At 36.6% G+C, this 26,169-nt stretch overlaps 1 protein-coding gene across 1 annotated transcript in view; it reads right to left on the bottom strand.

Annotated features, from left to right (window-relative positions):
• ACDO1 (Protein kinase superfamily protein) overlaps window positions 1-26,169 on the bottom strand; it is a 99,312-nt gene that overhangs the window by 47,174 nt on the left and 25,969 nt on the right. The window contains exons 6-9 of the mRNA XM_089824882.1: window positions 22,305-22,469; window positions 22,024-22,164; window positions 21,655-21,834; window positions 7,242-7,437 (exon numbers count right to left, since the gene is read on the bottom strand). Coding sequence (XP_089681008.1) covers window positions 7,242-7,437; window positions 21,655-21,834; window positions 22,024-22,164; window positions 22,305-22,469 — 682 coding nt within the window. The remainder of the gene's footprint in view (window positions 1-7,241; window positions 7,438-21,654; window positions 21,835-22,023; window positions 22,165-22,304; window positions 22,470-26,169) is intronic.

Below are 26,169 nucleotides of genomic sequence, written 5' to 3'. Positions count from 1 at the left end.
GAGACTACACATTAATTTCATTAAAAATGAGATTGCCAATAGGAGTTACAACACATGAAAATTAAGAGAATAAATATAAGACTAAAGAGAGTGGAGGACATGAGGATCACTCTTTGCAATTCTAAATAATATCTTTTGAATTAAGAAATTGATCTCTGCTTCCTCAAGAAACATTAGATTGCTTCTTTCTTTAATCACTGATAAACTAATAGAACCACCCAGAAAAGAAATATGAGGACTAACATATAGAAAGAACTCAAATGTCAGGGAAAAAACCAACTATTTATGACTAAAGAAATCAAAAAAATTCAACACAAAACTTTGGTTTAGAAGATAAATCATACCGATTAATGCATCTTATGCTTATACACTTTGAACTGTTGAACACACTAACTATTCAACATTAGGATGTAAAATTTAGATTAAGATCACCAAAACCCAAGGAACTTAACATTAGGTGACTACAGCTAATGTCAAAATACAAATTCAATGATCCACTAGAATAGGATCTCAAAAAGATAGGCAGGTATGATGTAATATTTAATTTCTACATATATAACTGTATCCTGAACCAGTTTGTTATTAACATAAATATTAAAATTTCGCCTGAAAAAAAAAACTGTATCCCGAACCATGTCTACTTCAAAGGATACCATTTTTACGGTTGAAAAGATAAATGACATGTGCCCCTTCTATATTCCAGTATTATTGAAATACCTAGAAGATAAACACAAAAGAAAATTTTCAATTCCACATTTGATCAACATGATTGCCACCTAGTCTTCCACCTCAACCTGACTCAGAAGAAAAACAGGGCTTGGTAGTATTGTCACCTTTTGACACCATTGCCCAATTGCAGATAAGGACCCCCTCCTTTCGCTTGGCAATAGGTGTAGGTTCCTTAGTTTTCTTTAGTTAGTGCAGTTTTGGTAGTCTCTGGGTCAGAGAGATGAGTTTGAGAAACTTTGAATCATGTCCACTTAAAAAGTCAAGCCAGTTGAGAGGAGTGGGGTTGTGAGTAAGAAATCTGACGATTAGTCAAGTACTCAGATGGTTGAGTTTAAGATGATGAGAGGAAAGTTGGTCTAAGTTTGAGATCTAGTCACCAAGAGAGAAGAAGTGTGGCCCAATGGGGAATTAAGATAACAGATACAACTTTTGGTATGGAATCAAAATGAAAATGCAAGACAAGAAGCAACTACAAGGGTAAGGAAGCATAGAGAGCATGGAATTGAAGTATTTTGAAGGAGAAAGCAATAAAAGGAGTGCAAGATTAGGAAACTGTATAAGGAAAGTCAACAAAATGTGAAGACTAGGCATGATGCAACTTTGAAAAGTTGCACTTGGGAAGATCTGATTCTGACCTCTCCAACTACAACCCTGCACTTGGACAGGTCAAATCCCGACCCTCCCAAGTATAGGGTGACATGTCCCACCCCCCCGCACTCCCCCCACACCAAAAAAAAATCCATCCCCCTATTTTGGTCAAATTTCAGTTTCAAATGACTTGTTGCATGGAAATATAAGAATTTCAACATAAAAATCAAGATTCTTCACCCATACAAGTCTAATTTTAGTGAGTTGATGACCAGCTTTTGCATAAAAACATCAAAATCAGATCTCTAATCAAGGAGAAATACAAGATTAAGAATCAATACCAAGCCATCACAATGAGAAAAGTTGAGGGAGGAATGAAGTTGTTTGAAGACAAGATGGCAACAAATTGGAAAGAAAAAATTGGCATGGAGTTGGGACTAGGGGAGGCCGGATTCTGACCTCAACCAGCATCATCTTAATTTCCAGCATGAAGGAAGACATTTCATGATATGTCAAGCTCGATCTGGGATGGTAATGAAGATAAATTTCTCCACTGTAGGCATGAAATCAGATTGTCACAGAAAGAAATCCATGATTCAATCTCTGATTTTGAACTAAACATTAATTCAAATCACTATTAATTCAAGCGGAAGGAGAATCTCAAGTAAGAAGATGAGGGAGTATGTGCATGGAAAATCAATGATTGAGATTGCTTGTACTTGGAGTCAGATTCCAAACCCTCCAAGTACAACCTTGGACTTTGGTGTAGGAGCACCTAGAGGTTAAGCGCTTTTAACCCTCAAGTTTTGGTGTGCAAGATCCTATAAGGGTCATGGAGTGAATAAGGACCATCCAAAAGTCCAATAGGTGATTTTAGGAAGGTTTTAATGTGTTTGTGTGTCATTGCTAAAGTTGAGCAAAGTTTGTCAATGAATTGGCCAAGAATTGCCATGTAAGCCAAATTTGGCACAATATGGGTTATGACTCCAAAATTGCATAGGTCATAGTTTGCATGTAGACATGTTTCATAGGTGTTACGACACCATTCTCCATCATTGGAATGCCAAGATGTCAAAAGAGATCAAAAGTTGCAATGTGTGTCCAAAAGTTGTCAATGACAACTTTGCAACTTGTCAATATTGCATGACAACATTTGGGCATAATTGTGCAAATCACCCAAAATCAGTTATGGGTCAGAACTAATTGGTGAAACATGATGACAGGACATACTTAAGGCCTTCCTTGGCATTGTAAAGAGGTTAGTGAACATTTGGCACAATTTTCAATAGAAAAAGTGTGACAGTTTTCTAGTAAACTCACTGTAAATTGATTGCAACTGGAATAACTCATGCTTAATGGATTGAACTTGTAAATTTTCCACTGTGGATAGTTAGCGTAGTTGATTTCCTTTCTTTGTGTGCTTTGGCATTGGATCTTGTTCAGTTTTGATTGTGTAAATAAAATTCCAATGTTTGGTTCCTGTTGACTAGACTGGACAAAGTTGGTCTGAATAAAAAATCTACACTGAATCTCCACCGTGGGAATTTCATGGCCTTTGGAAGTTAGGAAGTACAGTCTATGGGCTTTCTTTTCCCTTTTGTTGAAATCCGAAAGATGCAGTTTGCTAATTTTAACCTCTTGCCCTAGACGAGCTCTGCCATAGCCTGGCTACAAACAAGGAGGAACAGTGAATTATAACTTGCAGGAGTGGATTGGTTTGTGAATTGAATCCTCCTAAAGGTGTAGGGTTTTTGGATAGAAGAAACCCTGAAGAGGTCCTAGTAGGGGCCTAGTGAAGAGCTGGGAGTAGCTCATAGTAGAACCTCCCTATCAGACTTGGAGAGGTTGGAATCTGGCCACTCCAAGTCCCAAATTAGGATTTCAACCCCCTGATTTCCGCCAGCCCCTACAACACAGCTGATTCAACCTTGTAATTAAACTTTGCCTCCCAAATTTGATAAAATAGAAGGAACATCCAAAATTAATCAGATTCAAGGAGTAAAACTCAGATTTTCAGAAGGCAAAATCAAGTTTACTAAGATCAAGTACTTGCAGATCTGAGTTTGTAGACTCATAATTTTGTGAGTAAATCGTTTAATTGGGGTTTTCATTTTGCCTAGATGTGATCAAATTTTAAAAATTGAGAAATTTGATCCTTCATATTGTCTAAATAGAATGAGTTCCTCTTAAGTTTCATTTCTTAGCATCAAATGTTGATTTTATGAAGAAGTATGAAATCCAAGCTTTTGACAAGTATTGTTGTTTTGTTATGCAAACAAAGCAAGATGGAGAATTTGAAGCTAAGACAAGGCTATGGCAAGATGAAGTTCAAGATTTCAAACAAATTGCAACATGAGAATTCAGGTATCTTCAAATGGCAAGATTTCATGCAAGATATTGCTCAAAGTCGAAGACTAAAATGAAGATCAAACAGTTCCAAGTTTAGGCTCAAGTCATCAAAAGGGAAACAAAGAACCAGTTGTGCAAGGAGAATGATCAAATTTACAGGCCTACAAGAAAAATCAAAAGTTAGGACAATGAGAAGATTTCCAAGAGGAAATAGAGAGAATTCATGAAGATGAAGCAATTTGGGAATATATGCCATCAAAATCAATTGAAGACTTGATAATGTTCATTATATCACCAAGAGATATTGATGAAATGTACAAGATAAGCATGTTGAGGTGGCGGCCATTCATCCAACCAATCAGAAAACTCTAGTTGCATGTGTCCAAGCTCATCCAATCAAATCATTCAAAGTGTGCATGTGTAATGTCTCTACCTAACCTAATTTCTGATTGGTCAATTAAAGCAATGTAATTTTCTCATTCGCCCAAAAGGTGGTGCTTTTTTGCAATTGGATAAGCATTTAATGCTTGTAAGTAGTAGCTACCCTAGGTCCTTGTTGGCTTAATCTTGGCCATTGATTCCAAATCAACCTAGGCCCTTCATTGTACTTTAACAACTATATATGACAAGGCCTTATTTTCTGTAAAGTAGATTTTTGAAGAGATTGTTAGAACAATACTATTAAAAATTGTTCGTAACTCATTGTTGGTCTTCTTAGTGGATTACTTGTATTATTTTGGAGTATTGCATGGTTTCTGCATTTCCTCACTTTGAGTAAGATTTCATTTATGTTCACCAGAAATAGAAGTAGATGAATGGAAGATGATATTGATTGGTGAACTATGGTGAAACTAGTGTCCATACCATTTGATATTTGTTGATTGCAAGTATCTATGTAAAGTTAGTCTAGGCCTCATTGCAAGGGTTTAACTTCAATTGAAGATGTTTGTTCAGATTGCACCATCATTGAATATTTGAATCAGTATTGACAGTACGAAAATCATACATGCATCCTTAGAAGATTGCACCCTCCTTTCCTTAGTTGATTTGGCGAAGCAAGGACTGGTTGAGTTTCACCTCACCATCACTGATATCTTGCATGTTGAAGTGGTCATAAAACTCGCATCAACAGGTACATTCCCTCCTAAAGAAACGATCACCTTTTACAATAGGATTTAATCAAACCTAAAGAATAAACCTAACATGGATCACTCCAAAAATGATAGCCTGTTTACAACTTTGATAAACAAGAACTCCATGAAACTATCTCCATGATATTGTAGATAAGTTATAACAATGAGAAATTCACTGAGCCATTTAAATTAATAAAACAAATTGCCATCCTTTAAATATGAATTATTTAGGGCAATGATCCTACATGTATCAATTTTTAAATATTAACAGAACCCTACGAGAAGTACAACCATCATAATAATGAAATTAATTGTCATCATTTTCACATCATTGGGACATACTTATGACACTCCCATTACTCTTGGCAACAAAATGCATATTTGTCTCGAATTTTTGAATTTTTCGTTGTTGACTGGAACAACATGCAGATATTATTCAGCCTTTAAATTCTTACAAAATTAAATAATATAATGCATTTTTTTTAAATATGGAATCTTTGCTCAATTCTCACCATCAATCACAATAAGTTCCCTCCAGTATTCACACAAGGAATACAATGGAAGAGGACACATTTGATGTCCATGCTGCTGACATCAACAGGCATATAGTCTGGCATTGACACAATGTCCATATTGGTGCGCATCTAAAACCATTCACATTCTATAAAAGGAGATTCTGCATCACTACATAGAGTAACTCAGAGAAACTAAACTAAACAAATCCAAGGGTCTTTTTTAATACATTGAAGAGAATAGAGAGACTCCAAATCTATTCTGTTATTGAAGAGTACAATATAGACAGAAAATGAAGCTATGGTGCAGAATTTATGTAGAAGATACTGACCTGATGTTAATTATTTATTCACAAAGTGCTCTAGTTGTCAATATCCTTAAGACTGAATCATAAGCATTTTTGTACTAAAATCATGCATCTAGAATTAGAAACAAAACAAATTAGAGAAAATGTCTTGTACCCTAGATAACTATGGTGCCTATTTGCAAAAAAAAATATTGTAAATTACGATTTTGTACTAGACCATGTTGATTGTTGCATGACGAGAGTTTTTTGAGTTTCTATCAGCGCTCTAGACTGCAAGTTTAAGTCAAGGAATTGCTCATCTGTCTCATATAATTCATCTGATGTCATATTATATATCATAAACACAATCTTATATACCCTTGTATTATTTACACATTTCTAGAACTAAGAAGTTTTTCAGTGTCTTGAGCTATAGACAGAATCAGTTTTTATCATGCATCAGACAATCAAATTTTAGTTGAGCCATGGACAAAAGCTGTTTTTATTCACGAATCAATCTGGATATTGTGCCAGATATATTTTAAATGGCAACCATTTCTATGAAAGAATTTGAGCATACATAAGACTTGCACAGGGGAAGCTAAAACGAAAAAATCCAGTTGATGCTTAAATGTTTAGGGAATAATCAATGGAACAATGAAAGCACCCACAAGGCCAGAAAATTGATACGGGCATTGGAAATATAGGCTACCAGATATCTTGGTTCTCACAATGTAAACCACTTTAATGAAAAAATTTAGCAGTCATTAAGTTTTGCAGACAGAAAGCTGAAAAGAATAATATAATTGATGTATAAATGCTTGCAAAGTCGAAGGATCAATAAAGCACCTACAGAGTCAGAAAAATCATAAATGATAGAATAAACATTAGAAATAAAGGTACAATTAAGTAAAAATTTTCATTATGTCTCATATAGCAGATTCAGAATTACAGCCCACTGATATATCAAAGACTTCAAAAATAATTTGGCATCAACCGTACAAATTATTTGGGTCACCAGCACAGAAAACAATCTTTTCATTAAAAGAGTTATTTGAGCTTAAAAAGGCTAGTTATGACAACATCAAAAGATATAAATGAGTTAAGGTCTCTAATAAAACAGCTAGTGGAGATATTTGTTATTAAATATGAAGATATTCAAATTGTATAATTGAGCAAGTTAATCCTGAATATAATAATATTGCATTTCACTTGGTATGCTGATTTCAGAATTGTTCGGTACTATGGTTTCTACTCTTTAGTAGAAGAAAACAAATTACTTAAGATGAAATCCAACAAGATGTAAGTTTTGGAAGAGCAACTAGAAAAAAAGTTGGCAAGAGTGGGCATTAAACTTGCACCATGAACACTGATAGTATTTACCATAGCATGCTAATTCAGAGATTATCAAGAGTCAAGGGCAAGTCAAATTATTACCAAAAATTGCATAGAATTGTCTCTAATTTACAGTGAATACTGACTAATATTCTTAAGCTTAGTTTGAGGCTTGAGCATCAGAAGTATTAAAAGAATGAAAACAAACTAGGAAAATTGATGATTTACAATAATGAAAATTACTCAGAAGCCAAATGAGACAAATTGCAGTAAATTGCAAGGGTTGGAATAAGTGTTGATAAGTTTACCAGTAACACTCCTAAAATTAAAGTCAGCGAGTCCTTTCCCAACAGAATTCTGCCATATCGCTTCTAATGCTGGAACAATAGGAGCTACATCTGTACCAGGAGCCAGAAATCCCAGCCTTGTAAAATCATTTGCCATTTCTACATAATCTTCATTCACAGCATGGACAACTGCATCGATCAAGATTTGTTTATTTTGCTGAGACAGCACAATCAAACAAGAGATATTAATTCATTGTTGAGTAATAAATCCACCAGTTATCTCTCCTCTCTCAGACAGGTATAAAATTCAGTTGGTTCCAATTCTACAGATCTAAAAAATACCTTCTAAGACTTTCAGTTAAATCAAGCCACATATAAGCTATTCTTGAGCCAAAACTGGAATTAAGTTGAGAAAAACAGCAAGTTCTATGGAATTTTAATAGACTAAACTTTCAAACTGCTACAAAATTATCCTAAAAGCAATGTTGGTTGAAGCTCCAAATTGCAAGAAATTGAAAACAGACGCCTTTCTAGCTCAAAGATGCAAGTGATCACTTGAAATATAAATTATAATTCATTCCTTTACTTGATTATTTGTGAACACTAAAGGAAAGATTATAGACACCTTTCTATGATGCTATAAATAAATTAAAAATGAAAAAAGCATCCCCAAAGCATTTGGATGAATTTTGGCATTAAAAATCAGAAAAAGAAAACACTTCTTTCTTAGAATTCTCTTTGCCAAAGCAGCAATATGGGGGCGGGGGCCACAAGGTTTAAATTCATGTCTGTGGACAATAAGATTCAAATGAAGTTCTGCATGGGAAAAGATTTGGCAATAAAAAGGCTCGAAACTTAGAGGCAAGTTTGCCTTGAAGCCTGCTACGTCTTCTTACGATAGGACAGCTCCTCGGAGAAAGGAGAAACTTGAGGGTAAGCGTTTGTTCGAGCTCCTCTGGATCGGGAGATGATTAATGATTTAAGGAGGAAGTTGTGTTTCTACTATAGGGGTTCCTATGATGTTGACCATGACTGTCTTATGAAGCCTAAGGGCAAAAATAGGATGATGGAGTGGTTTTATGATGATGAGGATAGTGCTGATTTTCAGGAGCAGTCTGGAAATTTTGATTAGGACAAACCTAGGATTGTTGATGATGAGGATGAGGTAGATGATTCCAACCTCAAGGTAGCTTACTTATCTAGCATGAAGGAGGGAGCTTTCAGGATGCACAGGCTCATAGTTGGACAGAGCATAATCGCATTATTTAACACTGGAACCACTCATAGTTTTATAGATGTTCGTTTGGTTACTAGGAGAGGTATGCAGAAAGAGGGTTTTGAGGGCTTACGGGTATAGGTGGCTGATGGTTACACCTTCAGATGTGACAAGATGATTCCATATCTTCCTGTGAGACTTAATACATATGATTTCACCACAGATTTTTATGTGGTAGACATGGGTGGCACAGATATAGTTCTTGGTATGGCATGGTTACAAACGCTTAAGGATATCTACTTGAGCACAGAGAGGATGGAGATGAGGTTCATCAAGGATGGGCAGCCACAGATTCTCAAGGCAATCCATAATGAAGAGCTTAAGCAAATTTCCCTTCGGCGCATGCAGCATCTGGTATGTCATGAGGATGTTATAGATTGGGCAGTTGAGTGTAGGATTATGCCTGCCTTGAAGAGTGTTGAGGAGTCAGCTTATCACGCAGACATCCACCAGTTGAGAGTCAAACACTCTAAAGTGTTTAGTAATTTACCCCCTAGTAGGCCTCCGGATAGAGGGATTAAGTATATCATAGAATTGGAGAAGGGCACTAAGCCCATCATGATCACGCCCTATCGGCATCCGAAACGACTTAAAGATGAGATTTTGAGAAGACCATACAGGAGCTTCTTGACATGGGACATATTAGACCAAGTAAGTCCCCATTTGCTTCTTCAGTTGTTCTAGTGAAGAAGAAGGATGACACCCTTCAGATGTATGTTGATTACAGGATGTTGAATAAGAAGACTATTAAGAACCGGTATCCTATTCCACGGATTGATGAGTTCATTGATGAGTTGCATGGGGCAAAGTATTTTTCAAAGATCGATCTAAAATCGAGATATCATCAAATCTGGGTTAGAGAGCAGGATATAGAGAAAACTACATTCAGGTGTTACTGTGGGCATTTTGAGTTTTTGGTCATGTCCTTTGGCTTGACCAACGCCCCTGCTACTTTTCAGTCTACTATGAAAAGGGTGTTTCACAACCAGCTCCGCAGAGTTGTGCTAGCATTTTTCGACGACATTCTAATTTATAGCAAAACGTTGGATGATCATGTTGTTCATTTGGATACAGTTTTGGGTATATTGGATCGGGCTTCCTTGTATGCCAAGGAGTCCCAAGTGTGCTCTTGGTATGACAGAGTCACTTTATTTGGGGCATATTATCGGGGCTAATGGAGTTCGCATGGACCCAGATATGATCTGTGTTATTGTGTAGTGGCCTACACCAAAGAACCTGACACAGTTGGGAGGGTTTATAGGTCTTTGTGCCTTTTACCGTAGGTTTGTGGCAGGATTTTCACCACATGCAGCTCCCCTTACAGATTGGACCCGTAAGGGTGCTTTTCAGTGGACAGCTCACGCACAGGAGTGTTTTGAGAAGTTTAAGACTATCATAACTTCATGTCCGATGTTGGCTTTACCTAATTTCTCTGGGCCCTTTGATTTACATTGTGATGCTTCTGGAGAGGGTATTGGTGCAGTTTTGTCCCAGGATCAACATCCTATTGTTTTTAAGAGTAAGAAATTGAGGAGACCAAAGAGATTTTTCTGGGTTTATGATAACAAGATGTTGGCCATCACGCATGCTTTGGCCAAGTTCAAACAGTATTTAGCAGGCAGCAAGTTTTGCATTAAGACTGATCATAGTAGCTTGAGGCATTTCCTTGGAGAGAGGGATTTAAATAAGAGGCAACAAAAGTGGGTCAACAAGCTACAGACTTACGATTTTGACATCTCCTATATCAACGGAACTCAAAATGTTGTTACAGATGCTCTTTCAAGGAGGCCTCATCTCTGCGTAGTTATTGAGATTTGAGAGGATTGGACACATTTAATTAGCTAAATATGCCAAGGATCAATGGGCTTCAGGTGTTTTGGATGGTAGCATTCAAGATGATAGTTATTCGCTTTCAGGTGAGTTGATCATCTATAAGGGAAGGATATATTTGATTCTAAAGTCAAATGTGCGTGGGATTATCCTACGAGCATTCCATGATTCTCCTATGGCTGGTCATCCGGGGTTTTCTAAGACTTATAGACAAGTTCGGGAAAGATTCTCTTGGAAGGGGTTGAAGGCTAATGTTCACTGCTATGTTTGAGAGTGTTCTATTTGTCAGCAAAACAAACAAGAACAAATGTATCCTACAGATTTGTTATAGCCACTTCCTATTCCTAAGAGGAAGTGGGAGGGTATTTCCATGGATTTTATTGTGGGCTTGCCTATAGCCCAAGGTCGAGACTAGATATATGTGGTAGTAGACAAACTCACGAAGTATGCTCATTTTTTCCCAATCACTACTACCTATTCAGTTGTGTAGTTAGCTAAGTTATTTTTCAGGGAGATATTCAGATTGCATGGTCTACCCAAGACCATCCTGAGTGACTGTGATGGCAGATTTATGAGTCATTTTTGGCAAGAGAATTTTAGATTATGTGAGACTGAGTTAACTCCTAGTACCAGTTATCACCTGCAGATGAATGGTCAGACTGGAATTGTGAACACGTGGGTTGAGGGATATCTGCAAAACTATGTTTCTTCTCAGCAAAAAGATTGGGTGAAGTGGATTCACTTATGTGAGTATTGTTACAAGTTTACTCACCACATGACCATTCAGATGTCACCCTTCAAGGCTTTATACAGATATGATCCACCTAGCTTCATGGATTTGTTATGTTGTGACAGTAGAGTGCCGAGTGCAAGGGAGTGTTGTGAGGTTTTCACACCATTGCCCCAAAATTTTTGGGGACCCCATTTTTTTTATCGCCTTGGCAATAATTTTTGAAGTTGTCCAAAAATTTCAGGTCTTAGAAAATTTTACTTCTTAGACGCCTTCGGGTCAAGAGGGAGGAAGTTAAATTTAATTTTCACCCGGTTTTAAGCTTGATTTTCCAGAACAACTAATTTTATCCTTAGGTCGAACAAGTTTCAAAAAACAACACTTGGCAAGATAAAATTGTAAATTTTGTACTTAGACGATTTTTTTTTTGAAAATTTGGATATAATTGTATACACTTGAGTAATTTTCAAAAAATGAAATTTTTGTTAGATTTGGGTTATTTGGAAAATCTTGAATTTTTTCAGTGAAAAATAAATAAATTTTGTGATGGTGAAATCAAATTGCAAAATCGATTTTGGATTCTATAGAAATGATTTATTTCTGTTAAAAATTTAAAATTGCATAGCAAAATCGATTTAGATTAAATTGCAAAAATTGGCATTAAATGGATTAAATCTGCCTTGAAGATTTTAAAATATTTAAAGAAATTAGTAATTTAAAATTGAAAAAATCAATTTTGGCTTGCCAACTTTTAGTGATATATTAATTACTAAATCGTCATTAAATGAAAATGTTTAGCATCTCCAAGGCTTTGTTTATTTTATTTTTGCAATTTTGGTCTAACCAGCAATTTAAAAATGCAAATTTCATTGTGGCAAAATTAATTTTTGGCTTATCATTTAATTGGGACTAGATTGTGCACTAATTAATGTTTTTTTTTTCCTCTCCTAGGCGCAAGTCGGCAAGCTAGAGAAGGCAAGTGAATTGAGTATAAGAGGGATCTCCTTCCCCTTACCTCCTCATTCATTCCATCCTCCTCTTCCATGCTTGGGTGAATTTTGAGGAAGGCAGCGATTTTTCTTAAGGAAGGTGATTTTTTTTCCAGATTTTGGCATTCTTGCAAAGGTGGATTCCACTATTAGCAATCTTTTTCTTTTCCATTAAGGCTGCATTTCTGCCCTAGGCAACTTCTTGTGGCAAATCAGAATTTCATGCCCTAAGGTGATTTTTGTGGAGGCGATTTTGGTGGAGCCGAATTTTGTGGAGTTGAATTTTTGTGGAGCCGAAATTTGTGAAAGACAAAATTTTGATTTTCTAGAGAGGCTGCGATTTTTCTCCTAGAGATTGGACGATTTTGTTGGTGAAGAAAACAAGCGATAAAGTCTGATTTTTTGGCACATGCATAGGCAATTTCAAGTGGACAGAATTCTTATTTCTTCAGCTAGGGCATCAATATTTGCAAGGGGTTTGAAATTCCTAGGTCTGATCCAAAATTCAAAAGAAGACCTGACCATTGGTAAAGGTAAGTTCAATTCATTTAGAGTTGAAAGGGGTCCTTAGGCAGATTTCGCTCTTTTGTTCTTGTTTAGTTTTGTTTCCCTTGGTTCTTCTTGCATTCATCATCCACCACTTCATCATCCCATCCTAGGTTGAAGATTGGAGATTGATAAGTGTAGAATCCATGATAGGACATTTGAAGAAGCAAAAATAAGCTAGGCCACCCTAGGTTGAAGTTGGGAGATATAAGTGTAGTCCATTCTAAGGTAACGGCGAGGCAGAAATAAGTGTTAGTCTCATCCTAGGTTGAAGATTGGAGATTGATAAGTGTAGTGATAGGACTTAGCGAAGCAAAAATAAGTGTAGAATCCATCGATAAAAAGAAGGTTGGAGATCGATAAGGGTAGTCCATATCACTTAGAATAAAAGGGTAAAAATAAGTGTTTAAGATAGTAGATGTTAGTGCAAGCAAGAACCCTAAGGGAACAAATACTAAGAAAGACAAAGAGGATATGATACCCAAAACAACTTTCTTCAAGAAAATGAGGCGAATAACCAATACCAATGTCGGTACAATAAATATGATATAGGTAAAAGACAAACTAAAGAAAGGACAATCCCCTGTGGCAAAGAAGATATACAGGAGCAAAATTGTACACGCAGCAGCTTTTCCTCCTACCTTGCCTTGTCCAAAATTGGTTATGGAGTGCGCATCCAAGTTTGATCTAATCAGTAAATCCATCATTTTTTATGAAGGGAAGAGGGTGTTGGCCAACATTGGCAGACAAGCGATCGAAGAAGCATTTAAGATTCCCCAATACAAGAGCATGACAGTGGTGATGATGGATCAGGCAGCCAAATCATTTCAAGATAACCAGGAAGCTTATTTCACACATCTAAAACAGGATTGGCTATACGAGGGAAATAAATGAGTAACCAAATCGTAGAGGCTCACAGTGGCAGATTTCAAATTAGAATATGGAGATCTCATTGTGCTCCTTAGCCAGATCATGGGCCTAGCTCAAGGTATGCAATTCAAAAACTGGAAGTACTTCTTTATTGATGAAATTGAAAAAAAAAAAAGAAGATTTGATTGGGCTAGGATCATAAGCAAGAATCTAAAGTTGCAACTTAGAACCGTACAAAACCAAAAGCAATTCTACATGTGATCCTATTTGTTTTACCTAATTGCTAGATTGCATAAAAGTCCAGGACTTAAGGCCTTGGGAGAAATTGGCAATGAGCCGGGGCAATATTTGGTGCATGAATGTTATCCTCAACTTTGTTTGCACAACAACAAAGATTACAAAATATTTTGTGACACCTTTGCCATAAAGACAATAAGGGTATTTACAAGGGACACCTGCTAAGAGACTCTCATCGGAAGCAGAAGCAAAGATAAAGAAGTATGGAAGTCGGTTCATCCAATTTCCGCAATTCACATACATTAGAGTAGTAGGAAGCACAGTTTGTCCCAAAAGACTTCCAAGGTACCCACCCGACAAGGTAGTTTTTATGGAATTGGCTAGGCAACTTGAGTATTATGATAGAATAATGGGACTCGAAGGTAAGAAAGGGATTACCTTCTCATTCGGAATTGGCAATGATAGTTGCCCCAATCGTGTCGCCTTTGCAACTACGGAGAAAGAATTGGAATGGTATCATCTAGGATGGTACAGAACAAGGCAAGGATTCAATCTTAATGGTCTTATCAAGGTATCTCATGGAAATGTATTTAAACATATTCCCACTATAGAAGACTTTTGGGCCAATGCCAAGGATGACTTTCATGTGAGAAAGCTAGCTTTCTCAAGATTGTCGGTGAACATGATAAGAGATATCAAATGGAGAGGCCTTGATATTCCCGATCAACTAGAAGATGATGGAGACGTGCTGAGAGAAGATTATGATACAGTAGAAGGAACATAGTTGAATCTAGTAGATTGGGATGATCATTAGGATCCTTCCTTGGAAGCAGTTACAAGGACAATAGACCTGCATACCAAGTCGTGGTATAATGGAAAGTTAAGGAAACTACAAAGTCAAAGGATGTCCCTTACTTATGAGAAGATGAAGCCAAAAGAGGGTCCAGCGGAATCAGTCGGACAGAAAGGTGAAGGAAGTAGCTGGCAACAAGAAACAGTTAGAAGCAAGAAGAGAGCTTTGGAGGTTGAGAAGAGCAAAGAACATCCGGAACCTCCAGCAAAAAGATAGCATACGGCACCGTCAAGGGAAAGTATAACTGAGGCTAGTAGCCAAGAAGATAACACAAGTGAACAAAGGACCGCGGTAGAAGTGAGCTCTGAATTAGAGTCAAGTGGTTAAAATAATAGCACCAAGTACTCTCCTCTCTCAGAAAACCAACGTGGAGATGACATGGCAATTACTAATGAAGAAGATGGGCCGATTGATATTGAGGAAATGAGTCGAGCACCCTAGGCCATTGTTGATGCTCTGTTAGTCGAATCGAATCCAGATTTGGGGAGATGCACCGCACCACTATGGTTAAGGCAAATGCTTATGCCAAGAGGCGAGGTAGTAACTGCCCAAACAGTTGAAGACATCCAAGGACTAATAGAAAAGGGTGATAGCAAGAACCAAAAACAAATGGCAAAAACGGTGGCAAAGGTAATTAGGAGCGACAATGATGGTCACCGAAAGGTTCAAATTGTTATACCAACAGTCAACAAGGCAATGGATGAGATTGCGGCCCAAGAATATGAGATAGTGGAGCATAATTTGGGAAGAAACACAGATGACATGGAATGTGAAGAGATCTAGGAGGGTATAGCTTCAATCAGAGAAAGGTTGAGGAAGGCAAATGAAAGGATCATAAAGTTGGAGGCCGAGAACAAATATTGGAGAGATTGCCAGCCTATCCAACAGTTGCACCAAGAAGCCCTTCCTCAAGACAGCGAGAGCAACCTAGAAGAGATATTGGCTCAGCTGCATGAAGTCAAGGATTAGATCCATGATACAATCAAAGACGGGCAGAATTTCTTTCCATTCATAGGAGTAGGAGTAGAATAGCAAGTAGTTAGGAGTTGGAGTTTTGAAGAGGAAAGTTAGAAAGGTGTAAGTCATAAGGACATTCACCCTCCATCACCATCACCTTCTCCATCAACATCATCTAGCATTCACACTGAATCACCATCACCATCATTCCACCAAAGACCAAGTTATCTTCGAATGAATAACGTAAGCCCGCCTACATGATTACTAGCAAATCACATCAATAACTGAGTTAGTATCCATAGGTCTAAGGAACATTGGAGTTATTCTCATGTCCCATGAGTATTAACTTTTCAAGAGAGGAATTGTGTGTTTGATACTCCCTATCAGATATTCAATTGCTAATATGTTATGTAGTGGTACAAAACTAACATCAACAGGGAGTTGTTACAAGATAGCCACGATGTAGTGAGGGCTTTGAGATACAACATACAAAGGCCGCAAAATTAGCAGAAGCAGTATGCTGATCCGTGGAGAACAGCCCGGACTTTTCAAGTGGGTGACATGGTTTACTTGATGTTGCAGCTGTATCGACAATCTTCTATCAAGCAGAGTGGGTCAAAGAAGCTTAAGCCACATTATTATGGACCTTTTTGTATTGTGCGGCGGATTGGTGAGGTGGCTTATGAGTTAGATTTGTCTGAAGATAGAAGGGTTCATAATGTATTTCATGTTTCACACCTCAAAAGGGCTTTGGGTAAACATGTGGTACCATCTCCTGTTTTGCCTCCATTAAATGATGAAGGGAGATTAAAGTTGGTTCCGAAAGCGATTCTTGATACTAGAGAGAGGCAGTTGTGGTAGAGGACCATCAAGGAGTTTATGGTTAAGTGGCAAGACTTGCTAGATGAGGATGCTACCTGGGAGCCTAAGGATATTCTACAGCACCCTGGATTGCTATTGCTTGGGGACAAGCAATCTTGGCAAGGGAGGACAGTAGTGTCCCCAATTTAGCAAGTTTTTGGAGTATGGTTTTGTTAGTTCATTATTGTGACCCTTATGAACTGACGTCTGGTTCTAGGGGTCTTTGTCGATCAATTACAATTTTAGGGGCTTACAATTTTTAGTAAGTCACTTTTGGCCAATTTCTATTTTTGGTTGAGCAGTTCAGGTTGGGTGATCATCTAGCATTTTGGCACTCAATCTCACAATGTATTATTGGAGTCATATTGCTTTCAAGTATGATAGAATTTAATAAGTATTTAATGTACACTTAAATATTATTGTGCTTTATATTATAAAGTGATTAGACTTTATATTATAAAGTTGCTTTTGTAAGTGAAAGGTGTGTGGGTGAAGCTAATTGGATGGAATTACATTATAAATATGAGTTCTTGTGGAGAATATTGGACATCTTGAATATAATATTTCCTTTGATAATTGGCTGAGGGTTTTTTGAGTTGAAGATCATTTGAGAATTTGGTTGCAAATTGGGCTGATTTATAGGATTTGCTAAGTCCTCCTACTATGATTTTACTGTGGCTAAGGAGATCGATCGATTGTTGGAGAGTTATCTACAAATACTATATTCAAAACATAGTTTCTCTTCGGGGTTCAATCTCAGCATTGAGGGCCTCCAATTTGCATTTCCAAGCAGCATGTGAAACCCAAGCAGCACTCAGAATTGAGCAACAGGTCCAAACGTTTCTATCCAGGGTTAGATGATTTAAATGATGGCCTGCAAATTGTATTAACTGGATATCGAATGTGATTTGAGGTAGTATTTTAAGCAAATATTATAGCCATGAGCTATAGGAGATCGGGTGTAGTGAAATGGCCACCACAAATGCAAATCGACTGGGAGTTGACGGAATTTTAATCAGTGTGAGGGTTAGCTGGAACAGCACAAACGGCAGCACATCAACCATTCAACTCCAATGTGTAGCGACTTTCAGCTGGGAAGCTGTATTCCTTAGAAATTGCATTCTACGGCTATAAATAGGTTCTTATTAAAACATTGTTAGCTATCAAGAGTATTGAATGTCAATCGTTGCATTAGAAACTTAGGGTGTTCACAAAATAAGTTCCAGAATTTGATGATATTTTCCTTTAGCAATTTGTTACTTTAAAAATACAAAAAAACAAGAAAAACATATAACAATCCAAAAACAATTCTCATTTTCAATCAGCAAATCGGTATAAGATAAGAAGAGGTTCTTACACAAATATGGTAATGGGATGACTAGTGCAGAAATACTTTCATTTATAAGAGAACAAGAAGCTGCTGAAACATTGGTTAATAGATCAAAAAAAGCTACTATCAAGGTCCATCCTCAAAGAGCAAGATGCATGCACCCACTGAACCAACTGTATCCTCCCAACACCCATTCTTGTAAGTATCTTTGCCAGGAGAGAATGAGGAAGAAGTGGGAATTTCAACGCGCAAAAGAGGCCCATTGCACACCGCATTTTAAAATGGAGGCAAGAGACCATGTTGATGAAGTTATTGCACGTTGCCTCTATGCAAATGGGTTTCCTTTCAACTTGGTGAGATCACCATATTGGACGGAAATAGTTGCAGCAATCAAAGAATCACCAGTTGACTACACAAGCCCGGGGTATGAAAAGGTGTGTACAACTCTATTGCAACAAGAGAAGACACACATAGAGAAAAACCTTCAACCAATCAAAAAATCTTGAAAAACTTCAAGTCTAACTATTGTGTCAAATGGTTGGAAGGATACAAGAAACTAGCCATTGATTATTGTGATTGCAATTTCCCCAAAGGGGCAATGTTGTTGAAGGTTGTTGATTGTGAGGGGCAAGTGAAGGATTCTAAATTCATTTCTGAAATTCTCATCGAGGCCATTAAGATGGTGGGTAGTGAGAATGTGGTAGAGGTGGTCACAGACAATGTCAAAAATTGCAGGCATGCGAATGCTTTGGTTGAGAGTCAGTATGACCATATTTTTTGAACCCCATGCACTGTTCACTCCCTTAACTTGATCATGCAAAAGATTGGCACTGAAATAGATTGGGTGAAAAAAATATACCAAGAGGGGGAGGAGATACAAATGTTTGTGACAAACCACCACATGCCAAAATCCATTTTTAGAACATACTCCAAATTGGAGTTGCTAAAGGTAAATTAATTTTTTTTAAATGCGAAGGTTCATGGATTTGTAATTTAGTTAAAAATTAAAATTTATAATTTTATTGTCAATTGACATGTTAACTTGCATAGTTTGTTGAGACCCATTTTGCATCTCATACAATTGTTATGAGACGACTCCTCAAAGTAAAAGATGCATTGAGCCAAATGGTCATCAGTAATTAATGGGGTGTATGGAAGGCCTCAAATCTAGAAAGAGGTCAAAGGTTAGGGATTTGGTCTTGAGTGAGAGTTGGTGGCTCCTGTGGCATATGTATTGGATTTCACCGAGCCCATCATGACTATGCTCCGCTTTTCTAATACAGATACACCTTGCTTGGGCAATGTGTATGATGGCATGGACACTGTGGTTGAGAAGGTAAAAATTTCTTTACAAGCACATGAGAGTGACCCTACATAAAGTGAAACTTTATGCAATCAAGTGGAAACAATCATCTGCCATCGCTGGAATAAGATGACTACCCCATTGCACCTCCTTGCATATGCCTTATCTCCTAGGTACTATAGTGAGGAGGTACTTAGTATGTCACGTAGAGTTGCACCATTGGTAGATGAGGAGGTTGTTGAGGAGTGCCACAAATCTCTTACAAGATTTTTCCCACTGGAAGAAATGCATGAAAAAGTGAGGGAAGAATTTGGGCTGTTTGCTTTGGGGATAAAGCATTCTCTATTTTCACTAGAGGACCAAAATAGAATGGGAGCTATCACTAGAGGTACATGTATGGTCAGCCTTTCAAGCATCTTCAACCTCTTGCAATCAAGATCCTATCACAAGTAAGATTTTAATTTTGTTTTGTTTTAAACTTTTATGTTTACACTTGCATTCTAGAATTTAGTGTTTCACACATTCTTTAAAATTAATTTGCTTTTCATTTGTATCTTTTGTGACAACTATCTAGGTTGCTAGTTCTTCTACTGCTGAAAGGAATTGGAGTACATACTCCTTTATCTATTCAAAGAAGCGCAACCGGTTGGGCTCCAAGAAAGCTGAGGAATTGGTCTTTGTCCACACCAACTTCCATCTTTTGTCATGTAAGAATGATCATTACAAGGAATGGGCAACAAAGCTTTGGGATGTAGCCCCTTAGTGTGAAGATTTCAATGCAACACTGAATGAGCTTACTGCAGTCGAAGATGGTGATGATGATAATGTGGCACTTGGTGCATCTAACATATCTGGAACCATGTTTGGTTCAAATGATCTTTCAGTAGTTGGAGATGGTGATGATGATAATGTGGCACTTGGTGCATCTAACATATCTGGAACCATGTTTGGTTCAAATGATCTTTCAACAGTTGGAGATGATGATGAGTATGCGGATTTGCTTACAGATCCTTATGATTCAAACTCCGATGCATATTAGTTGATTGAATCTTCAATCATTAACTAAGTTTTTATTTTGTTGAAATCTCGAACATGACCTATTTGAACTTATTGTCTAAGACTAAACTCTAATGTTGGACAAGCACATATTGATATATCATATGAATTTTAAAATATCTTGGATTTTGATAAAAGGTTAAGTATCATAATCATACTATCAAATGATTTGTTTTTGTATAGTTCTTGCATTTCTTTGAATATATTATATATATAATTATATCTATATATATATACACACACACACACACACACGTTTCCTCCCGCATCCACATCCAAAAAAAAAATTCTAGCATCCCATATCCACATCCGAATCGGTAACTTAGCAAAATATAGATAAATAATATACTTTTAGTGCTATATTGTATGCTTTTAGAATCTTACATATGTAGATAATTAAAATGTCCAATTTTATAATTGTCATACCAGCTAGATCTGTATTAGGGGGTCTTCAAAATTCAAAGTATTTGTGTCTATGCCATATCTGTTTCTATTCAACACTGGCTAACATATTTGAGAGATCAGATGCTTTTTATTCCCCTTTCACTTATTCCAACCAAATTCTCAGCAATATTTTACCATATGCATTTACCATCACTTGGACCTTCCTGCCAATCTATGAGCTGTGCAAACATTAATTTAATAATAATTCTGCCATTTGTTGAAATGTCCCAACATGAGGTGGTGATATTCTTCTTAGTAGATTTTTGATGATTTATATCTATAGTAATCAAAATACAAAAATGGTTATCTTCATCACAATCTAGTGTCATCTTCAATGGAGGAGGTTCATGAGGTAAATTTCTGTACTACAGGTGCATTCAAGTGTCTCTCATCTGGAAAGCTAGCAAATATGTTCTATACACAATCCCGACAACATCAAGCACATCAAAAGTAGAGTTTAAATTCAATCATTCTCAGCTTAATCATAGTCCTTAAAGGTGAGGATTATCATCTCGATAGAATTTCATACTCTTTTTCATTACAAAAAGTAAATATTAATATTAAGCATAGGACTACAAAATTAGGAACGCCCTTAAGATCAATGGCAATCCAAGATTTCACAACATATATGTTCAAATGAAGACAGCTATGCACAAAAAATAAAAATAAAAATGTGTTCAGCACAAGCTTGTAAGAGCTATCTCGACAAGTAAAATCTGAAGCTTTCATATCATAACAAGGGTTTCTGAGAAAGCAAAATGTTCACGGGAATTCACATTCAATTGAGTTAACAAAGAAAGTTAAGCACATCTGCACTATAGCCATAAATTTATATCCAACTAATACAAAAGGTGAAAATTCCAAAAATACAAGTTGTTCATTAGCACAATTTATCTGTGAAAAATTCAATCCAACTAGGTTCCAGAAATGATTCATGGGAAATCTGTAAACCAAATTCTAATTTGTATTCAGTAATTCCTCAACTTCACTATTCATAACAGACATAATAGTATGCTCTGACTGGAATGGCTCCATAGTGCCCCATATCAATTGCATGCCACATTGCTGGTAAAACATTAATATTGTCAATAATACAAAAAGAAAAAGAAAAATCATGCCCCAGTTACAATTTAAATGCATATTTTAACAAACCTGACTAAGCACTGCAACATTTCCAAAGTCAACATATGCAATACGTCCATCACGCATTGCAAAAATGTTCCCAGGATGTGGATCTCCATGAAACAAACCAAATTCTAGCAGTTGTCTCAAAGCAGCAGATACGCCAACTGTGAGAAAATCAGGAACACGAATGCCAGCTTCTTTAATAGCCTATTACAAATGATAAACCCATTCAGTTGCAAGATCTTGCAAAGTGCTTGCTGCAAAATTGGATTCGCATACAAATAAAAATGAAAATATAACACTCGGTAATATTTTTCTAATTTGTGTGATGTATGTCAGATCTATGAGATGACTATTAGATATGTCGTTGATATGATATAGACTTAAGTAGCCAACCTGTGGATTAGTGCAACGGATGCCATCAATCCATTCCATCACAAGAACACGTGAACCACAAAGATCAGTATATACAAGAGGAATCTTAACTGTTGGATCATTTTTGAAGTTCTCCAAGAAGTCCTTAATATTACGTGCCTCCTACAAGAATAATCATAAGCAAACACCCAGCATAGCCTGCATTAAGAAGTAATCACAAGAGAAACCATCTTAATTCTAACAATATAAAGTCTACCACAGAAGTGAAGTAGTGACTCACTCATAATGGATTGTAAACTTACAAGTGTGTAATCAAGTTCTTCCAACAACTTTTCACCAAATTCATCAACAATAAGTTCTGCATTGCAACCAAGCTTCTGAAGACTAATGCCATTCAAAAAGGAAGCAAGAGTTCGAAAAAGGAAGAGATCCCTATAAATTATAGGTTCAATTCCTGGCCTTAGCACCTGCGGATATGAGGGCACAAAAAGGTTAAAAAATCCAAACTTGAAATGTTTTATTCTATTACTACTGAGTCTATTTCCCTTTGCTATGTTTTATTCTTTAGTAAGAACACAAAGTTTGCATGGTTTCAACGTTTTTCAGTTCATTGGATTAGACTGATGCAAAACGAACATTCTAGACTTATGCAAAACACAAAAATCAAATTCACTGTGGAAAGTTCTTGACCCACATCAAAAGGGAGCATGAGATGCTCATCTCAAAGTTTCTATTGCAGAAGCTGAAGTAGTTGTCTCAATTCACTAAATCCTACAATGATTTGAGGCATTTTGTGTTTGATGAAACTTCTAAATTGGCAGTGTTGTGAGGTTTTCAAACCTTTTCCCCATTGCAAATGGGGACCCCCTCTTTTTGTCTGGTAGTTCTAAGGTTTTGGCAGTAGAAGTGTCATCTCGGAGCTTAAATAGGTTAAGGAGTGGTTAAGTGATCAAGTTGTCAGGTTGCAAGTTCAGATAGGAGTGTCAAGGTTAAGGCTCACAGGATTAAGTTGCAATGGTTTGAAATAAAACTCATAAAGTGCATGAAAATTTTGGCGAGTCAAATTATTTGAAATATGCTACAATGAAAAAATTTATACATAGGGGCTTCAAATTCCTATAAAAGTTAATTTTCCATATGTAAGATATGCAAAAACCTTATGAAAATCAATTTTAAATCATTTCGGCATAAAAAAGCATGTTGTCCCTATGAAATAGAATTTCCACTCCAAAATTGCACTTTGTCCTCGTGAAAACAGAATTTCTACTTCAAAAAAGATCAAAGTCTCTATAAAGGGTGGGTTTCTACTCCAAAATTATCAAAATCCCTGTGATAGATGAATTCAAATTTGAAAAATTATGGAAGTCCCTAAGGGAGTCAATTTTCCACTCCTAGAGAGCAAGACAAGAGAAAAAAACTAAGTGCTAAACATATAAGTTCCTATAGGGGTTGTCTTCCCCCTCTTGGGCATAAGGAAAATTAGTAAAGAATCCCTATGGATATTGACTTTCCCCTAGACTCTACACTTAAAAAAAATTTGAATGTGGGCAGAAGGTCCTTCTGAACAAGGATTTTCTCTTTGACCTTGTGAGGATGATTTTTCCACTAGTCCAAGACTTAAAATATTGTTTGTGCTTGAAATGAGGAAAGTCCTTGAGGATGAAGAATCTCCGCTTGGCCTTGTCCATGTGAAATCTCCACTTTGTCCTTAGACGCCTATGTTTTCTAGTTGGATAGCATGGACTCCAAATTTTCCTCATACCCATGAAATTTCCCTAGTCCCTGTGCCAGTCAACTTCCCCCTCGAGGGAAAATGTCAATTAAAGAAGAAGTGATGCGTGAAAATGGAAGTAATCCTTGAACCCATCAGTTTCCCCTTGGATCAGTCCCTATACTGATCGAGTTTTCCTTATTTAGGGATCGTGAAAACAGATAAAACAAATTTTAGAAGCAACTTGTCCCTATACTAATTTACTTTCCCTTAATGAAACAACATAAGTGAATAAATGGATTTCAAAGAGGATTATCTCATGTTCTTGTGCTAATTGATTTTCCCTTGGAAAGTATTATTGAAGAAATGAAATGGAATTCAGTAAAACGCAAGGGAAATGAATTAAATTCAACATACAAAACTTTCGCGGGGAAAAACTTTTATCCCACAGTGGTTGTGTGGGTGCAACAAAGTGAAAACACCTTAAAGGACCACCTATAGTAGCAAATAAAATGAAATAAAGGAGTTGACTAGGCTAGGAGTCAAAGGAAGAGGTGAAAGCAAGTAAACAAGAGGCTTCCAAGAGGTGTTAAGTCTGACAAAACACAGTCACAACAATGATGGAATTTGGCTAGCATTAAGATGAAGGGTTAAAGATGCCAAAGAATGTCATTCAAATTGTTGTTACAAGGAAACAAAGTTTGTCGGTGTAATTAATTAATTCTTTTTTCACTTTACATAAGCTTGCTTAGTGTAATAATCCTCAAAAGGTGATAGCTTAATTAAACATCAATTTTCCTTCACAAGATTAATGGTTTGACATTTCGTCAAACACTTTGCATGAAATCTCTATCTCGCTGTCTTTTATCTTTAGGTTACTTCCGCTTGCTTGTAATGGTTCAAATTTAGTTTAGATGCATGCAAATGGTTATTAAATGTCCAAGCAAAGAAGCTGAAGTACAAATGCAATCTTTTTTTACCATTCAAATACATACATATGATTTCAGCCTGTGAAATGTGCATCTACAACCAATAGACAATTTTACAAGCACTTGGCATTCAATCTAATGACTGAAGCACATAACTACAACTCTCATAAAATTTGCAATTAAAGGAAGAACATGTAGATGAGTGTTGTAGATATCAAATTGCAACAGATTTGTATAAGGGAAAACGTACAACGGTATGCTCCCTCCAACTTAAGGCAGATCGCAATTAGCATGTAATAGACACTTCCCCAATAAAGAAAACATCAAACTCCAAAGGAAACATAGGTCTACAACTTATAATTTCTATCTCCAAACCATTTCGAATCAGACCAATTCACTCACAAACATCAGCTTCCTTGCAGAGTTAATACAGTTGAAAAGACAAATCAAATTGCTATGCTTCAGCAGTAAATTGCACTACCAATTTCAGACAATCTTCCACTATACTTCAGCAGTGAATAACAAATCCTCAAAACAAACCCTTATACTTCAGCAAAGGCACAAACTTCAAAGCCTTGGAAAAAGCCACAAAGGCATCAAAAGAAAATAAAAAATCCAAGCATGCTTTTCCCAATGAAATGAGCTCATATTTATAATGTCTTTGTTGACAAAAGTTTCCAAAAGAACTCAACTTCTGAAATTGTGAAAGTTTCCCAAAAGAACTCAACTCTTGAAATTTTCCAACTTAACTCTTTTGACAACATTTAATACTTGGCTTAGGCATAATATTAACGAAATAAATGTCCCCTTCCAATGATGACTCAACCCTCAACTTAAGTGATATTATAAAGTTAAATTATAACTTTATAATAAGTTATTTAAAGATTTAATAATAAATTACCACTAAAAATATTATAACTCCCAAAATACTCATCATTTAAATATGTTGTCTGAAATAGGAGTCACTCTTAATATTTCTCCATGTGACCAAATGCACTTTCCAAAAATTGAAAGGGTCCATCTCAATCAACACCCAACTTACCATAAATAGTAAGTACACAAAACGAAGCCCAAATGAAGTCTAATCTGAGCCAAACGAAGACCAACCTCTAACTTACTGAGTTGTGGAGAAGATAAGACCATCCCAAGCCAAGCCACTGCCTCAGAAGACCCTCTATCCACAATAATTAGCCTACAAGGATCACAATATTAGGCTAATCTCTCAAACTCTGGTAATGGCAAAAATGGGGACATTACACTTAGGATAATCTATTGTATAGGATAATCTATTGTATAGTACTTTGCATTGTAGACACCTAGGAGTTTGCATCCTAATTTAGCACATGTTGTAGGAGAATTCCACTTTTGGTGGTGATCGTTGTTATCTCATTCTACTTTATGGGTGAGATTGACCTTTAGTACTCTTATCACATTATCATCCTCTCATTGTTTGACATGTTTGCACATAATTCATTGTACAATGGAAAATCATCCACCTTTGGTGGACATGTGATTCCGCCTAGTGTG

This window comes from Cupressus sempervirens, chromosome 4 (genome assembly GCF_028749045.1).
Source record: "Cupressus sempervirens isolate cs-2001-9-10 chromosome 4, ASM2874904v1, whole genome shotgun sequence".
Taxonomy (NCBI): Eukaryota; Viridiplantae; Streptophyta; class Pinopsida; order Cupressales; family Cupressaceae; genus Cupressus; species Cupressus sempervirens.
This window is presented reverse-complemented; position numbering and strand designations above follow the sequence as displayed.